Source organism: Ailuropoda melanoleuca, chromosome 17, assembly GCF_002007445.2.
Source record: "Ailuropoda melanoleuca isolate Jingjing chromosome 17, ASM200744v2, whole genome shotgun sequence".
Taxonomy (NCBI): domain Eukaryota; kingdom Metazoa; phylum Chordata; class Mammalia; order Carnivora; family Ursidae; genus Ailuropoda; species Ailuropoda melanoleuca.
Window position 1 is genome coordinate 12,300,923 of NC_048234.1, and position 18,192 is coordinate 12,319,114.

The window sequence follows — 18,192 nt, forward strand, 5'->3', positions numbered from 1 at the left end:
ATGCAGGCCCACCTGGCGGGTGCCGTCCGGGACCCCGGGACGGAGTGCGTGTCACAGCAGCCTGGGGAAGGGGCAGGTGCCTTGGGCAGCCTCCGCTCTGCTCCCGATGCGCGGGCCTGGAGCAGGTCACTCGGGCTCTCTCAGTATCCTGGTCCTCTCCCAGGAGGCGGTCATCCATGCTCACTGACCAGCTACTCACGGAGTGTGTGACCACACAGGGGATCCCAGGCTGAGCAGCCGTGCAACGTGGATGGGGCGGTGACGTGGTCAGACCTCCAGCTCCACTCGGGAGCCAGTAGGAAGTGGGTAAAGGAGGGACCACTCTGCTTGGATGCCAGCAGGAGGCAAAACGCTCCAGGGCCCCAGGGCCCTGGGCCCCTGATGGGGACGCCTCCTTCCTCCCTGCCCCCAGCCCAGCACTGTGGGTTCCTAGGAGACCAAGGGGACAGGCCCCCTGGCAGCCCAGCTCCAGACCTGCATACACCAGCAAAGAGCTCCCTGGCTCATTCTTGCGTCTGGTGCCCTGGGAGACCTGGGAAGATGTCCGCTCATGCCCAGCTTCTTAGAGCTCATAGTTCCTCAGCTCTTCCTCCTCCCTGGCCCCTCGGTATTACCATTGGCCTGGCCCGGGGTTTGCCTTCCAGCCCATGACTTTTCTCCTGGTTGGACCGGCCACCCCGGGAAGTTTCTGCCAGGAGAGGGAACATAATTGCGGGTAGGACTGTTTGCTCTGCTCTCCTTCCCGATCAGCGGGCACTTTCCCCCCTCCCCTGCCTTTTCCCACTTGTCCTTCCCTCTGCCGCATTGAGTGATGGCAGGTGCGTGGGGCTTCCAGAAGAGGCTTGTGAGAATCCTGCCTGTAGCCCTATGCACCCCCCCATATTTTCCCGAGCACCCTTTCTCACACGTGCCTTCATTTGATTCCTGGAGGTGTGTTTTCTTTTTCTTTTGTGGTGAAATACACATAACGGGAAATTCACTGTTTAGCCATTTTAGAGTGTACAGGTCAGTGACATTTAGAACACTTGTAATGTTGTGCATCCCCTTTTGTCTAATTCCAGAACTTCTTTACAGATCACGGGCCTGTCAGAGCCCTGAGCAGGGGTGTCAAGAGACCGCTGGGCAGCGCGTCTGCCAGGCATGAAGCCAGGGCCCCGCAAATGGGGTGGATGGGGACCGTTCGCTGCCAAGGAGGGCTGTCAGAAGGGGCAGTGAGAGCCCCGCCAGAAAATGGGGGGGCTCCCCCAGGCTCGGGGAGTGTGGGAGGGCTCTGATCCTTGTTGCTGCAGGCCCTCTGCGGCCAGTGCCTGCAGTGCTCCAAGGCATGTGGTCCTCCCCACAGCGTGGGGCTTGGCTTCTTCTGGGCCAGCGGGAGAAAGTCCCTCTGACTTCTCTCTGACCTCCAGACCCTCTTGGAAAGGTTCCTCCACCCCATCCCCACCTGGCCAGCGTAAATCTCTTTTTCCTTGAACTGTAATTACATCTGGAAATGCCCTCACCTGTGCTCGCAGGGCAGCCCACACCCAGGGGGAGGGATTCTACGGGCCTGCGCTCTGGAGCCCCGTGGAGGTCTGCCTGCCCTGTGGTGGAAGGGAGTTCCAGGCGGAGGGGGCAGGAAGCACGGGTGGGGTCAGCCTTAACTCCGCAGGTGCTGTGGACGTTGGGGGTTTGTCTCAGGGAAGGGCCTCCGTTAGAGGTGGGATCTGGACTGGAGGCGCTCCAGGAGGGGGAGGCTGGCGTAGGAAGCAGGTGGAGGCCAGAGCCAGGAAGCAGCCAGAGGTCCATGCAGACTTAGAATCTGGAGATTGGGAGATTGGGCAACTGATTGATGTGGAAATGAGGGGGTCCCCTCAAGCACCTTTTACCCCTCCTTGCCTAGAGTTCTGTGTATCCTGCTTGGGCCCGTGAGCTGTGGGCGGGGCCTGTGTCGGGACCTTTGGAGGCAGAGGCCTGAAGCCCGTAGGTGCAGGCAGGACAGGTGGGCGCAGATGGAGAACTGGCTGCCTGACCGGGGAGGGGGTCAGGCAACCTGGGTGAGGCTACTCTGAGGCAAAAGGGGCCTGGCTGTGGGATTTCAGGTAGGTGGGGGTGGGGGGTGGAGAGGACACAACCCTGTATGTCAACAGATATTGGGGTCAGGGCCCAGGTAGAGGGGGTCTTCCCCGCCAGACCAGTGGGGGCCAAGGACTTCCAGCTGGGAAGGCAAACATAGGACCCTGCCCACCCCCACCCCACCTGTTTCCTTATTCGCAAGATAAGACGGACCCTTTCTTGACTGTGATGGGTTTTGGAAACACTTTGAAAAGGTGATGTGTTCATTCAATTACAGCCTCCGAGCCCTAAATTCTCATTGTTGGATGAATTTGTAGGGGTTACATTTTTGTTTTGTTCTGTTTTAGGACGCGTAGGTCTATTTTAATATAGACTAGGAAAAAATAAGTCAATCCCCCGGAGACCCACGTTCATGGATAGTTTGCGTAGTATGGAACCATGAGGTGTGTGCTAACCTAAGCCTGAGAGGTAGACTGTGAATCAATGCCACTCAGATTCGCCTGGACGACTGGCGAGGACGCCCTCGAAGGAGTGAAGTTTGTCACTGCCGGTCCGTTGCACACAGACGCAGGAACAGGCCTCTCGCAGGGCTGTGGGAGCCACGTGTGGCCGAGCCGGCTGCCTGGCATGTGGCTGGGACACAGCGGACTGGGACACCCTCTCCTCGCCTCCACCGTGGGTTCCCGGATTTCAGGGGAGCAGAGCGCAGACATCCTCAAGTCACATTGGTGACCGAAAGCTCAATCCCAGTTTTAAAAATAGAACCCGAGACAAATGGATGCGTCTCTCCTCTCCCACCCCCAGTGCAGAATCTTTCCAAAGGAAATTGCCTCCTGTTACTTCATTCTATTACGGAGAGCGTGGCTCACAGCCACTCATCCCTCCATTAATTTTCTGTGGGGAATGGACTGTGCCTTCCTGGCTTAATGCAGGAGCAAGAACACCACAGATCACCTGATTGGGGCCAGGCCCTGCCATTCCAGGAACCCTGACGCCTCTGGGTCCAGGCAGCGCACAGGGTGTCTGAACAGAACCCCCAGGAGGGGCCTTGCCTGCTCTCTCTGCTGACCCCAGACAGTGGCCGCATAGTGCTTTGTGGGGAGTGGGTGCTGAAGGAGTTGGGAAAGTGCTTCCCCTTGGGCCTCTCCCTTCCTTGTTCCCAAAGGTGAAGGAATAGAAAAGGAGGCACAGGTGGATGGAGGCCCGGGTCCAGTCTGGGGCTGCGCCCCGGCCACTGCTGGGCCCTCTCCTCCTCATCGCTGGCCCCTGATCTGCCCTTTCTTAGGAATCTCCATCTGCTTCCAACCAGATGGCTGTAAGTGCAAGGCCGTCCCCCTGGGAAGCTGCTTCCGGCCAGCACGCCAGAGGTCAGAGGGAGAGCTTTCCATTTTCATCTGCCGCCGTGCTGTGCGCACTCAGGGTCAGGCGACTTGCATGCTTCTTGGATGATGCGAGTGAATTCTGGCGGAGCGTGACCCCGAGGCCGGGTTCTCTGGAACCCTGTATCTGGGCCCGTCGGGGGTGTGGCTGGGCTGGGCGCCCCGGCCCTGGGCACTGGCCCCACTGCTGCCACCGCTGATGCTCTCCCACTCTGTGCCCCTGCGGCAGTGACTTCCCACTCACCGAGCGCACGGGCCAAATGACCCCAGGGCGAGGTCTCTGCCTCGAGCTGCTTGCACCCCCAGCCCCTGTGCTGGGCTCTGTCCCCAGCCTCTGCTGGGGCTGTTCCTCTTTCTGGAATGGTCTCCCTGCCCATGCCCTTCTCCTGGGGACTGTCCTCATTAGATCCCAGTGTAAGCCTGGCCGTGGCCTTCTGGGCCCCCTGTCCCGTGTGGCCGTCCTGTGGCACGCCATGCTTCATCACACGGTGTCACCCTGCCTTCACATCTCTGTACTTCCCGCTGTCCACAAGCCCCACGGGCAGAGCGTGACGCGTTTCGTGCTTCCAGAGTGGGTGCAGCCATCGGCTGCGGCTCTGCACAGGGCGACGAGGGGTTACCGTCACTGTCATACAGAGGCAGAAACCAAGGCTCCGGGCAACCAAGACTGTCTGAACATCGATGCGGCTCTTCTGCCAGGAGCCCTTTCAGTGGGCTGCCTTGAGGGCCCCCAGAGCACTCGAGGCAGACGGGTATGCTGAGCTGGCCAGAGGGTGCCCGCCGTGGCTCATTTCCCTAGATTTGGGGGCCAGGGGTCAGCCCAGGCAGGGAGGAGCGGATACCAGCGCTGTGTTGAGGGAGAGCCCAAGAGCCGGGCAGGGGGCAGGTACCCTAGTCTCCAAGAGCACGGGGGCCTGAGCCCCATCCCCACCCACCCCTCTTCGCGGATACATAGACATTCTCTGCTGGGTGGTCAGTGGTTGCCAAGGAGCCAGGGGCCTGCAGGTGAGCCCCGCTCTGGGTGGGGCAGCGAGCCTTGCCAGGGCCACACCATCCTGCAGACAGCAGAGGGGGGGGTGCCTAGGCCGGGTGCTGGGTCTGCGCGGTTGAAGGTGTGCCCGGCTCACAGGGGCCGGTGGTTTACCAGAAAGTCAGGTGAGGGCAGCGAGGGGTGGGGCAGGGGTGTGGTGAGCACGTACGACAGCAGGGTGTGTGTGACCCTGAGCCCGTGCCAGCAGCTCAGGCCGGCTCTGCAGGGTGGCCCTGAGCCCAGGCAGCAGGAAGGCTGAGGGAGGGCATTGGTGGGCGGAGAGCTGGGGGCGTGGGCAGCATGACCGGTGGCCGGCTGTGCCTTGACATATGTTTCACAGCTGGTCGGGTCACCATGCCGGCCTCTGCCCACAGGCGGAGGGTAAGGCTGTGGATGGGGGGGCTGCTTTCGCTCCAGCTGATGGATATGTGCTATAACCCCTCCTGCCTGGTGTGTGCCCCATGCCGGGGAGATACTCGAGGGAGGAGAAGCAGCCTCTGTTCTCCCACAGCTGAAAGTAGTTGCAGAAGAACGTTGCGGGGAGGTGGGTTTTAGCTCTATATCAGGATGGTTTTACAATTTGAATTTGCCAGTGGAATGGATGAGTGAGGGTGGTGAACTTGTGCCTGAAAGAGCCTTGTAAACAGAGGTGCTTTGTGGTGGATGGATGGATAGACACAGGATAGCTGTTGGAGGGATGCATGGGTGCATGGATGGGTGGGTGGGTGAATAGATTGATAGATTGATGGATGGAACGATGGGTGGAACGATGGATACATAGGGGTTAGAATAATGGGTGGGTAGGTGGATGGATGGATGGATGGATGGAGTATAGACAGCTGGATGGATGGATGGGTGGATGATGGAAGGTTGGATGGATGGATGGAGTATAGACAGCTGGATGGATGGATGGGTGGATGGATGAATAGAGGATAGACTGATGGATGGGTGGATGGGTGGATGGGTGGTTAGAGGCTAGACAGACGGATGGCCGTGCCGGTGGGTGGGTAGACAGTGAGCTGCCCTGCTAAGAGGTACCTGGTACAGAGTGAGTGCAAGCAGTTGTCCCAGGCTAGACAGGAGAGCTCCATGTCTCTTCTGAGTGTTACGATTGGGGGGGGGTGGGGAGTGCATGTTAGTGGTACACCCATGCACTTGCTCTCACGTACATCCTTTCCTTTGCGCGTGTTCCCCCCGTGCCAGCCCCCGCTGGCGAGGCAGCACTCGATCATGCTGCTGTGTACCAGCACGAGCCTAGCTGCTTTGCCCCACCTGTAGCAGGCCTTCCCTCTGCAGTAGCCACTTGGAGAACCTGGGCCTCCAAGCCCACGTGCGTGGTCACCCCGCTTTTGTCACTTGCCGTTTAACAAGGCCTTCAATGGCTCGGCCCCAAAAGGAGCTTGCTGGGGCCATTTTGGAGGTGGGGGGAAGACACGGGGGGCCTCTGAGGGGCCACCTGGGATGTGGCCAGCCCTCTACAGGGATCGTGGAGGCCGTGGAAGGGGCGGGCATGCCCCAAGCTTCCGGGGGGCACTGCATCTGCCGGGGGTCTGGGATGCCGGCAGCATGTGAGGCATATGCTAAGTGCAGGGCCTCACCGGCGCAGCCAGGGCCACGTGTCTGTTCTTTTTGGAGCCACATTTTCCTCTGAAGTCCCGGTTCTACCTGGACAGGAGTCATTTTGCAAAGGGGAGGGCCCTGTATGGATCTGGCCCGCGGGCACGCAGAGTCTAATGCTGTTGTCATTCTTGCCTGTTTCTCATAATTAGGGGATTTTAAATACAAGTCATGATTTCTGGCTTCTGGAAAACTGAAAACTCATTGCAGTCACTTCCCTGGTGGCAGCAGGGGGCTGGGGCTGCAGCCCCCCTCGAGCAGGTCCCCTGCGCCCCACCTGCATCTGCCTTCCCTTGTTGGCAGTCACCTGCCTGGCCCCAGCAGACACTGAGTTTGAGAGCCCCGGACTGGCTGTTCTGGGGGTTGCCCAGGGGACAGAGGGTGGGAAGGGCAGGGCAGCCCCTCTCCGTGGCAGTGATCTCCTGACCCGCTGCACGCAGCTTCACGCAGGCCATGCTGAGCCAGCCCAAGATGGAGAGCCTGGATAACCCCACGGCCTACCGCATGGGCCTCGCACTGCTGGGAGTGGGCAGCGTGTTTGTGATCTCCAGCTTCCTTGCACTGGGCTTCACCGGGACCTTCCTAGGTAAGACCCCGAGGGAGCCAGGGGGCCGTGAGCACATGCACTCCGGGTCCGGGGGGAGCAGGGGCTGGGTGGCTGCCTGCCCTGCCATCTGTGACATCTCCATGGGGAGCCCTGGGGGACCCGGCTGTCTCGTTTCTCTGCCACTAACTCTGAGGCTCCGGGTGCTTCCCCCGTCCAGGCCTCTGCCTGTCCGTGGTTAGCCTGGGAAGCGTCGCTCGCCTGTCTCATCCAGCCGGTTGGCTGCCAGGCCAGGTGGGATTGCCATGTGCTGCATTTGGGCCACAAGCCAGGGCTGGTGCAGGTCTGGATTGGGTGGGGGTGCGGGGACGCTGTCCCTGCTCTGCGTTCCCCACTGCCTATGGCTGAGGGGCTTTCGGACTGGGAGCCCCGGGCTGGAGGTCCTCATGACATCAGCAACTTCTAGCAACTTGGAAGCCCAAGAAGGAGCGCAGCTGGGGGAGGCTGCAAGAGCGAGGCAGCATTGGGGACAGGGACAGAAAGGAGGAGGCGGCCCACAGAAGGAGCCCAGCAGGCCGGTGGCATGTGGGAGGTGCTCACCCATCTGATGGGCTGGATCAGGGGCTCCTGGGTCCTCCCCACTCTCAGCCCCCAGCCAGCTTCGCAGACCTGGCCTCAATTTCCTCCGGCACCCAAGGCAGTCCCCGGCGACCTCCCCATCCGCCTGGGGGCCTCTCTGTCTGCAGTCGCTTGGGGCGAGGGGTACTGCAGGCTGCAGCAGAGAGCAGGGAGCCGGGAGCTCTGAAGGCGCTNGGGGGGGGGGGGGGGGGGGGGCGGGTTCTGAGCCGGGCCTGTCGCCCACCTGCAGCAGCGGGGCCCCCAGGCGGGTTACGCCTCGTGCTCAGGGCGGAGCTTTAGGGTGGCTAGTGCTCGGAGAGGGGTGGCAGGTGGGAAGGTGGGAAGAGATGTTGGGAGCTCCTGGGTCTGCCAGGTGGGAGTGGGGCACTGGGGCGGGTGGGAAGGAGGCCCGGGAGCAAACGGCAAGCTCCAGGGCAGGATGACGGACAGGTGGGGGCCACATCACACGTGTCCCTGAAGGCCAGGCATGGCCTGAGGCTTCACTCTTGCGGAGGTGGGGGCCACAGGAGGCCTGGAAAGATCTCCTCCCAGCAATGAGGAGGTTGGATGGGGGGGTCCTGGGGGAGGGGCAGGGTGGAGGAGTGGATCGCAGTGTCTGTCACGCAGAGTGGGGGCCCGGGGTCACGGAGGGAGGAGGGGCACTGCCCTGTCCGCCTCGGGTCCTCTGATGACCAGGTGTGAATAGCCCAGCAGCACGTAGGCGCGCCACCCGTGTGGGCAGAGAGCGGGGAAGGGGCCGTCGGGAGGAGAATGGCCTAGAGGAGCCAGTCAGGGTGGGTGGCTGGTGGGAAGGAGCTGGAAAATCCCAGTCACCAGAGCCCAGCTGCCCCCGGGAGAAGTGGCTGAGAAAGGCCGCGGGGCTCTGAATGTAGGGCAGGCAGCCGTGTCCCTTCTGTGAGTCAGCCCCAAAGCGGGTTTCTGTGCCATCCGCCTCCAGGCGCACGGCCCCTTTCCTGCCTCCTGGGAAGAAAGCCTTCCGCAGCCCCTCCGGAGGCCCCTGTGCCCCACGCACCCTTTGTCCCCAGACACGGGCTCCTCCCACCTGCGGCTGCCCTACTTCTGTCTCAGATGAAGCTCTGAGGCACTCGTGGGGAGAGGAGGCTGGGGGGACGCACGGAGCCCGTGGCCATGCGGGCTGCCGGTGGGCCTGCGCCGGGCACGGTGTCTGTGCCTCTGTGCCCCTGAGAGCGGCCTCGAGGGGAGGCCTGGATGACGGGCCTGTCTGGGGTCGGTCGTCTGATGGTCACGCCCTCCGCTGTGACCAGCTGCTCTAGGCTGGTTGTGGCCGTCATCCCAGGGCTGACCTCCTGTGTGGGTGGCGGTCTAGGGCGGAGGAGCAGAACAGGCCCCCTTGTTTCCCCCCCAGGGTGGGAGGCACTCATCCAGGCCACATGTTGGGTGAGAAGGGAGGATCTGGGGGAAGAAAGAGTGGGGAGCAGGCAGGCCTGCTTTCAATCGTGGAAGAAGGGTCTCTTTCAGGAGGTGACGTGAGCCAAGGGAGAAGTGCCAAAGGAAAAAAGCTGCTGGCTGAGCAGAAAGCAGGGAAAAGTGTCCCGAGCAGAGGGAACAGCATGTGCAAAGGCAGAGGAGAGGAGCAGATGGTGGGTGGGAAGGCCCTCTGAGGCATCTGTGTGCCTGTGGCCTGAGTGCACCCACCCCCCGGGGTGTCCCTTGTCGTGCTTAAGGCTGCTCCCTGGCTGGCCTGGAGCCTGCTGGAGGGCAGACCTCGTGGTCCCCAACCCGGGGTGTGGCCAGGAACGGTGTGGCCAGGCTGTGAGCCTCCGGTCCTGCCCCACTTTGTCCACAGGCGATTACTTCGGGATCCTCAAGGAGGCAAGAGTGACCACGTTCCCATTCAATGTCCTGGACAACCCCATGTACTGGGGCAGCACGGCCAATTACCTGGGCTGGGCCGTCATGTGAGTATCGGGCCTGCCGTGCGGGCTGGCGCCTGCGGTCGAGGGGGCAGCCTTCTGTCCTTCACAGGGCCGCGGAAACAAACCATGTCCTAGAGCAGGGGGTCAGCCAGCTTTCTCTCAAAGGGCTGGAGAGGCGAGGCTCCCAGGCCACAGGCGGGGCTCTGCAGCTCACAAGCAGCCGTGAGACAGTGGGTGAAGGAGTGACTGCGGCCGAAGCCAGCCACGCTTCATTTATAGACACGGAAATTTGCATTTCATATATATTCATGTCCTTTTTTTTAAAAACCACTTAAAAATGTAAAAACCATTCCTGGCCTACAGACCGTAAGCTGCCAACCATGCACTTGAACGTGAGGGCTGGTAGGCCCCCAGTGCGTCTAGGGCTCACGCTGTCCAGAGGCGTTGGGCGAGGAGCCGGCATCGGGAGCACTGTGGGCTCTGGGGTTCTAACCATGCGCCCTCCGGAGCCCTTCCCGTTTGGCTGCTGTCCGTGTGAGGGCTCCTTCCATAGGCAGGTTTTTTGTAGAAAGTGTTCTTTTATTGAACACTCGAAACCACATTCCTAGAATGTCACAGGTGCTCCCAGACACCAGGAAGGTTATAGGACGTAAAGGAATGAATCTCGAATGGTGGAATGTCAGAAGCGTGGTATTTTCTTGAAATCCCCACCTTTCGGGGCAGGCCAGATCCGAGTGCTGGGCTATGAGTGCAGGGAGCTAGAGGGTCCGTGGGTCTGGCTGGGATCTCTGGCCCTGCCAGACCAGACAGTCCCCTCGCCTGGACTTGGGCAGTGGGATCCCAGGGGGAAGGTTCCACACCCCTTGATTCACCCACTCCACAGAGCATCTTCCCAGGGCCCACCCTGCACCTTCTTGACTCTTCCTGCTGACCTCCTTTCCCTCCCCCCTGCCAGCACACCCACTGTTCTCTCCCATTTCCACCCCCATTTGGTCTTTCCAAACCCAACTTGAGTGTGTCTCCTCCTCCAGGAAGCCCTCCCTGACCCTTGGCTCCCCACACCCTGACACACAGGTGCCTCCTCTGTGCTCAGATGGGGCCGCCAAAGGCAGAGCTCACATGTGGGTCCCCTCCGTGCCCCAGTGGGCTGCCTGGTGCCCAGGAGTGAGGAGTCACCTCTGCCTCAGGGCTGTCAGGCCATGGCTCTCAGGAACATGAGGCCCTAGGGAGGCCTGGGCTCCCAGAGGCCCCCTCAGGAGGACATCAGCCACACGGTGATGAGAGAGGGCCTCCCCTGTGGCTCAGGACGTGGCCCAGCATCTGAGAGCTCATTAGAGATGGGCCATTACTTGGGCTGCAAGACACTGTCTTCCACCAGGGGCCCCACGGATGGGGCTTCCTGGAGCAACCGGGCGTGCAGGAGCCCTGGTGGGCCTGGGTGTCAGGATTCCTGGGGGCACGAGGCCCTGGGGCCTCCCGCTCTGTCCAGGTCTCACCTTCCCAGCTCTCTAGCCCGAGTAGGACACCCCGTCCCCAGGGTGCGCAGCTGGTTCCCTAGGCCCAGCCCTTCCACCATGTCGGGCTCAGGGCCAGGCTTGTGGGTCTGTCGGGACCTCGGTCTCCCCATCTGCAGGAGGAGACGATCCTTTCCACACGGGGTCGTTAGGGTGTCAAGGTCAAGAGTGTGACAGCACTGGGCAAGGGGGAAAGTTTCATGTGAGTGGAATGGAGAGGGGGTGCCAGCTTGGCTCACAGTCCAGGGCCCGGTGTGGGGGCTGTCCTAGGGGTCGGTCTTCGCGACGCTGTGCCTGCAGAGCCCTGGCCCCTGGCGTTGTCCGCCTGAGCTGCCTGCTGGCCAGTCTGCCTGGGTGGGAGTCCGGCCTGCTGCCCACCTCTGCCCCAGCTCCTGGGGTGCCTGACTCGTGAGTGGGGAGGCTCTGCTCACCCTAGAAAACCAAACCAGGCCCAGTGAGTAAAGCCCCAGGAAGGCAGATTTCATTCCTGCCCCAGAAGGGTCTCTGTTTGGTGTTGGCACGTCCACCCGGCTGTGGCGAGTGGCGGGCAGCCCACGCTGCCCCGGGTGATGGTTCGAACAGATTCCACAGAATGGGCGTGGGTCTTCGCTGTCCCTGCTGGGCTGCCCAGACAGACAGCCAGACAGACAGTGTGAGGTCCTGGGTGAAGGAGCATGGACGGGGTAGAGGGTCCCTTCACGGTGCACACATGTCCTGGGGCCCGTGTTCCCAGCCAGCTTGGGGACGCTGTGTGGCCCCACGAGCCAGTTCCCCTCTCTCCTCCCGGCCATCCAGATGCCGCAGCCCAGCCCCCATGGAGCCTCGGGGATCTGAGGGAACTAGAAAAGGTGGGACCAGCTGATGGCAGATGCCTCCCGGCTCTTCCGGCAGGGAGCCCACAAAGGGCCCACTGGATACTCCACATGCCTTTGGGGGGCACTGGACGCATTTCTAGAAAACAGCCTAAGGACACTGTCTGTGGAGGGCAGGTCCCCTGCAACATCGTCCTGTGAGAAAAGGACCCGCTTGGCCACTCGGGCGATTCTGAGAGGCCAGACTTTCCTTCCTGATTCATCCCCGCCGTGTCCTGGCTGGGGGCCAGGGACGTGAGAAAGGGAGTGTGGGCCCCCCTTTGAGGACTGAGCCAGCACGGACAGGTGGTCAGCGAGCAGTCAGTGGGTCAGGACCCAGACGGCGGGGGTCCCTGATCCGAGAGACAAGGCCAGGTTCGGGACCTGACGGTGTCTTCTCCACAGGCACGCCAGCCCCACCGGCCTGCTGCTGACTGCGGTTGTGGCCCTCGTCTACATGGTCGCCATCCTGTATGAGGAGTGAGTAGACACCTGTCACAGCGCTGAGCGGGACTGGGCTGCCCGTCACCACCCGAGTGGCCCACAGGAAGCTTAGAGCCGGCCCAGCGGGGCCTGGGGGGCGGGGCGGGCGGTGCCGAGACCTCCCGGGCCTCCTGCCCCACACGGACACCCCCTTCTGTCCACGCTCCGGCAGGGGGGCACGGCCTGGGGCGGCGGCATCACCCCCGAGACCTGCTGACCGGAGCTTCTCCCCCTGCCCGCAGGCCCTTCACCGCTCAGATCTACCAGCAGAAAGCCTCCCCGTCGCACAAGAGGAGATGACTGGGCCTGCGGCCACTGCGTTAAGCGTCTGCCGCTTCCAGCCCACCCTGAGTGCCGAGCCCTGCGGTGGGGAGAAGGGCCCTGGCCGCCGCTCGGTGTTCTTGCCCGGCAAGGGCCACTCCAGTGCCTTGGAAACCTCTACCTTGGGGGCCCTGGATATGCTGCTGTCTGGCCACCGAGCCCCCCGCCCTGCCGCCCCCAGTACATCCTGACTCACCAATAAAGGCACCCTGATGCCATCATCCCGTCCAGCTCTCTGTCTGGCCTGGGGAGGTGGGGGTGGAGGGGAGGGAGTTTGGGGCGGTGGGGATGGGGCATTCCCCTGAGGGCTCCAGGCCAGGCTGGTGTGGCCCTCCTTCTCTTGGAAGCCTCTCAGCCCTGAGGTGGGCACCGCCATCCACACTTGGCAGGGAAGGGACCTGCCCGGATGTCTGGGCTTCCTGTGCTGCCGGCCTCACCCCTGTCCCAGTACCCCCTCTTCTGTCCCTTTCCTTTGGGGAGCCAGCCCGGCCTCAGGGAGAGTGTATCATCATACCACCCAGTGGCCCAACACCTCCATGTGCCAAGGAGCTGCCGTCCAGGTAAATGACCAGAGAGTAAAAAATACACCAAAAATTTAAAAGCAACGTGAACGTATCTGGTGGGGCTGGGAGCCACTATTAGCCATGGTGGTGGGGGCCCTCTGAGGAGGTGACATTTGAGCTGAGACCCAAATGAGCAGAGGGAGCCAACTGGAGGATTCCAGGCAGTTGGAATGGCAAATGCAAAGGCCCTGTAGTCGGAACAAGCATGGGTGCTCAAAGCAGCAGGCTCTGAGGGATGGGGCGAGGGAGGACCGTCAGCCACAAGGTGCCTGGCCCCAGGGGGTCAGACCAATGGGTGGGCCCGGTTGGTGCCCCCGGGGCATGACCGCATTTGCAGAAAGCCAGGCCGTGAGGCTCATGCTTTCTGAACCCCAGGCCCCCAGGTCCAGCCTAGATGAGCTGGCCTCGGTGACAGAGCATCTTTGTGGAGTGATCTGAGGGTTATCAGCAAAGTGCAAATGTGGTCACGTCGCAACCCCCTTGGGCCTAGGTCATATCTGCCTCTGGATGGGGGTGTGCACACCCCCGAAGGCCGCCACGGGGCCGGCCGTAGGAAGGCGCTGTGGCCGAGGAACGAGCGAGGGCTACGTGCCTCCCCAGATTTGTTAGTGCCTGAGCCCGCGGACGGAGGGGAAGGGGCAGGCCGGGCTGGACCGCGGACATGGGCTTGCACCTGCTCTGGGGCCCTGCCCCGCGCTGGTGTCTCGAGACCATCACACAGGCCAGGGTCACTCTCGTTTGGCGGCCGAGGCAGGGTGGCTTGTCCCGGAGGCAGAGGTCTGTGCCACCCCAAGCTCACGCTCCCTCTCTCCCGTTGAGGGTGGAGGAGTTGAAGGGAACTGGGGGCTCCTGGGGCCATGGGATACGGCTTCCTGGGTGGGATCAGAGGACCTGGGCCCAGCATCCAAGTCTCCCCCCACGCCCCCGGGCTGAGCTCTGCATCTCTGGTTAATTCTGACATTTCTCCCCTTACTCCTCCTGGGCCCCGAATTGCCAGGAGGAACAGGCCATGTGATCATCTGGGGCCTGTTGGTCAAGGCCGACTGTGGAGCTGAGTGCCCCGGGCCTGCCCGGCCCCAGCCTTATCTGCAGGCCGCCAGCCCTCGGAGGACACATTACCACGCTGGGAGAGCGGCGCGAGCCGAGCCTCCGCCTGTGCACACAGCTCTCAGAGCCCCCATCGCCCGCGCTGTAAAGGGCCATGATACTCAGGCCTGCCTCGTGTATACGCAGGTGTCTAGTGGTGCAGGCCGGGCGCCTCCCTCGTCACCCAGGGAGCTCCTTGGGCCCTTTTCTTTGATTTCTGGAATCCAGAGTCTATCTCAGGCCCAGGAGGCATCTAGTCTGATCTTACCCAGTGCTTCAATCCCTGTGTCTGCTTGCATACCCCTAGGAACAGGGAGCTCGCTCCTCCACAAGGACCTCTGCACACATAGCCTTTGAGGAGATGCTGGCAACCTGAAGGCTTTGTCAGGGCAGAAACGAGGAGCTCCAGGCAGCCTGACCCACAGGGCCACATGGCGGTGGGAAGAGGGGCCCAGGGTGGGGCCAGAGCCATGGGCTGAGCTGGTTTCCCTGAAAGGGTCTGCTGTGAAGGGAATGGAGCTCATGGCTCAAGAGGAAACCAGAGCACAGCCATGACCGGGGCGTGATGAAGGGAGCCTGTGAGGGGAATATGAGCTCTGTGTAGCCGGGCTCCCGTTCAGCGGTGGCTGTGGACCTGGAGAGGAGCTGCTAGGGGTGGGCTCAGGCCAGCGCCACAGACTTGGACACGCACGTTCCCGCGGAAGTATCCACTCACCTCTGCCTCCCCCCCACTTGGTCAAGTGTTTGTAAAGTCCCCTTTCCCCTCTGAGCTGCAAGAAAATGCCTGTAGGAGGAGGCTCGGCCCACAGATGCTCTTTGTTGCCTTTTGCCCAAACACACAGAAAACAAAATTATTTGTAACTATTGTTAACCCGGACAACAGGAAAAACAGTGCTCCAGCTGGCTGGATGTGGGCGGTAGGAATGCGGGGAAGGGGTGTGTGTATGTGTGTGTGTGTGTGTGTGTGTGTACGTCCCCACACCCGTGGTGTGGGGCCCAGAGTGCCCACCGGTGACCAGACAGGCTGACGGGTCCATGGGACTGCGAGCGGTCCCCGTTTGCCTGGCCACAGGGCTCGCCTGTTTAAAAAACGTTCCCCAACTCGGGCCACCGGGATTCCGTCAGCCTGGGGCAGGGCCCAGTGTAAATTCTGGAGGGCAGAAAAGGGCAATTCAGTTAACAAAGAGCTTGGCCTTGGGCGGCTGCACAAGCTCCTCCCTGTGTGCAGGGGTGGCTGCCCCCCCCCCCCCGCCCCAGAGCGGGCCTCACTTCAGGGGGGCGGGGGCAGAAAGGGCGGGGGTCCTGCTCCCTTTCGCTCTGTTCAAGTTCGGATGCTTCAAAAACAGGAGGCTGTTACTTTTGTAATGGAGTTATGCCTCCAGAAAAAGCCGGAGCCGAGGCAGGCCAAGCTCGCAAGCATCGGCTGTGCTGGCTTCTGGTGGCAGGGAGGCCCCACCGGCCGCCCAGGGCTGGACAGGTGCACGGCTGTTGGGGGATGGGGGCATCCGTTGGAGGAATGAATGACAGAGGCGCTTGGGGCTTAACTCGGCTGACTTGGGAGGACATGTGTTATAACCTGGCATCTGTGAGGTGGGGTGACATGCCCAGAAGGTTCTGGGAATTGTGGTTGAGAACCTGGGCTGGGCTCAGTACCTGGCGCTTACCAGCTAGAAGGGGCCGGGGGCATGATGTCAGCGCCAACCCTGACATCTGACCTGGGGTGGGGGAGGGGGGCTCTGATTCCAGGCTGGGTTCCAGCGCACTGGATCTCCCGAGGGAGACCGAGGTTCCAGTGGTTGACCCTGCCGCCCTTGAGCCTCTGCTCATCACAGTGGCCCTCTGGGGACTGCAGGACACCTTCACTCTGACCCTCTAGCACGGGCCATCAGGAAGGAGCCAGAAGCCATCGTATTTTAGAGCCCAGCTGCCCATACTGTGCCTTCATGGGAGGCAGGGGGAGGACTCCTTGTCTGGGGATGATGCAGGCCCAGGCCGTGACCAGCCCCTGTTTGCATCCTGGTCTGGTCCCTTTCTGCTGTGAACGCCCTGCACCACCGTCCACAGCGGCCCTGTCTGCGGGGCACCGGTTCAGTTCTTTCTCATCTCAGATGGGGAGGGCAGGGGAGGGCAGCCTCAGCAGGGTCGAGAGGGATGGGGGGACCCAGCCCAGATGGCCTGTCACGCAACTCCTGCATAAATGACACCAAAAATCAGAGCCAAGTGGTGAGCCCATGGGTGCTCATCATGTGATGTGTGTCTCTGAAACACCTCGTCAACAGTAGACACAAGGCTTGGGGACAGGTGCGGAGGGGCAGGGAGATCTGAGGGCTGCGCTCTGAGAAACGGGGCACGGTTGTCCCACAGTGGGGGACAGAGCTGTAGGAGGGGAACAGTAGGTGGTTACAAGCCGGGACTGCAGCCCCCTGGGTTCAAGCCCTACCCTGCAGTTAGTACCTGTGCACCCCGGGCAAGTCATTCCCCCTGCCTCAGTTTCCCCACCTGTAGAATACAGAGTGGTAATTCCCACTCCTCATGGTCGCCAGAAGGAAGAACTTAGTACAGCGCATGGGCACAAATAAACCCTCCCGGGCATCGCCCTGCACGGGGTGTGAGATTCTGCGGGAACCGCTGTCACGGAGGGGCTGGAGGAGATGGCCTCTGAGAGCCCACAGCCCTGTGCAAACAGCTGGGGACTGCAGGCGGGTGCCCCGACACCGCCCTGAGCACCCAGGCCTGTGCACACGGTGGGGGGGGGGCACCAGCTAACGGCTCCCTGGCTTTCTCCCAAATCGGACAAAGCCAGAGTGGAACACAGCAGGGCCCGGCTTGCTGCTGTGAGCAGCGGCGAGTTTTCCCAGCGCTCCAGGCCCTTGAGAGGATCGGCCCGGCCTGGTTACTGATCAACTTGCTGCCTCCTCTCTGGGCTCCAGCAACTTCCCCCACCCCTCCCCCCACCCCCAATGCTGCGAGCCCGTGGACCATTTACTATTGCTGTCGTTACCACGCCCTGCCCCCTGAACCGCTTGCATTCTCTCATCCGGGATCAGAACCAGGACTGCAATCTTCCAGAAGAGGCCCCCGAGACCCGGGGAAGGCGAAGGCGAGAGACTGCTGAGTCCGGGGATTTCTCGCTCACGCTGTGGCTTTGAGGCCCAGCTTCCCCAGCAGCAAAATGGAAATGTTAGCCCAAGAGACTCTCAAGGCACAAAATGCTACGGGGGAGGGAGGAGGGCACGTTGGCCCAGGCCTGAGCAAGGAAGGGCAAGTTTCTGGTCCTTCGGGGCGGCTCAGGAAAAGGATGGGGACAGCCCCTGCCAGCTTCAGAGCATCCCCGGCTGGGCGAAAGGTCACGCCGAGGCCTGCCGTAGAGCGCGGGGCGGGGGACGGGTCCTGCTGGGTCTCGGCGTGGAGCCCTAAGACCCACGCCCCGCACCTTGCCACACCCCCACCAAACTCCAGCCTGGAGAGCGGTGCCCACGGCCCCCCAGCCGCCGGCGACGCCTCTGTTGCCCTCTGGCGGCCGGAGCGCGCGGCGAAAACCTCGGCGCTAACACTGTCGCGGGGGAACGGGGCTGCCGCGGGAGCTCGCTTTCGGGACCGAGGAGAGAAAGGAGGTACGCAAGGCCCCGTGCGCGATGCCGAGCACTGCTAAGCGCCTGCGATTACGCTCCTGCTGTGCCGGGATTGCTATTGTCATTCTCTGGGTAAACTGAGGCCCAAAGGAAGTGACTGTGAGCCTGAGAGTGCGTGTATGCGTGTGTCAGCGTTGCGGGTGGGGTTCTTGCCCCAAGGCACAGAGGGTCAGAGGCACGGGCGAGACTACAACCCCGACACCCTTGCGGCCGCCCAGCCCGGTGCCGTGGAAAACGGGGTCCGCTCGCCCCTAGGCCCAGCGGGACGCCGGACTCAGTCGTTCCCCGCGCGCGGCAGGCAGAAGCACCAGCGGCCGGCGGAGGTCGCGGGAGGGGGCGGCGGGGCCCGCGGGGCGTGACGCACGGAGGCTGGGAGGGCTCGGGGCGGGGCGGCCGCGCAGGCTGCATATAAGGGCGCCCTCGGGGCGCTGGGAACCAGACCGAGCGACTTTGTCCGAGAGTCTTAGCGGAGCTCAAGCCCGAGACCAGCCCTAGAGCAGCCGCGGCCGCGGCCCGAGCGAGCACAACCGCCCAGCCGCACAGCCCCGCGCCAGCCCCGCACCCCGCGCCAGCCCCGGGCCCCCGGCCGCCCTCCACGCTTCTC

The 18,192-nt window shown here is 62.4% G+C and overlaps 2 protein-coding genes across 8 annotated transcripts in view; both read left to right on the forward strand.

Moving 5' to 3' along the window:
- Positions 1 to 12,429, forward strand: part of PEMT (phosphatidylethanolamine N-methyltransferase) — an 89,614-nt gene extending 77,185 nt beyond the window's left edge. For 6 of the 7 annotated variants that reach the window (XM_034646720.1, XM_034646727.1, XM_034646723.1 and 3 more), the window contains 4 exons: positions 6,519 to 6,664; positions 9,069 to 9,180; positions 11,909 to 11,983; positions 12,229 to 12,429. In XM_034646720.1, coding sequence (XP_034502611.1) covers positions 6,519 to 6,664; positions 9,069 to 9,180; positions 11,909 to 11,983; positions 12,229 to 12,286 — 391 coding nt within the window. In that variant the 3' untranslated portion in view covers positions 12,287 to 12,429. The remainder of the gene's footprint in view (positions 1 to 6,518; positions 6,665 to 9,068; positions 9,181 to 11,908; positions 11,984 to 12,228) is intronic. The other variant, XM_034646731.1, reaches the window with a different exon arrangement.
- Positions 12,430 to 17,254: 4,825 nt separating this feature from the next.
- RASD1 (ras related dexamethasone induced 1) overlaps positions 17,255 to 18,192 on the forward strand; it is a 2,510-nt gene continuing 1,572 nt past the window's right edge. Inside the window, exon 1 of the mRNA XM_034647301.1 lies at positions 17,255 to 17,570. Within this exon, the coding sequence (XP_034503192.1) occupies positions 17,255 to 17,570 (316 nt within the window). The remainder of the gene's footprint in view (positions 17,571 to 18,192) is intronic.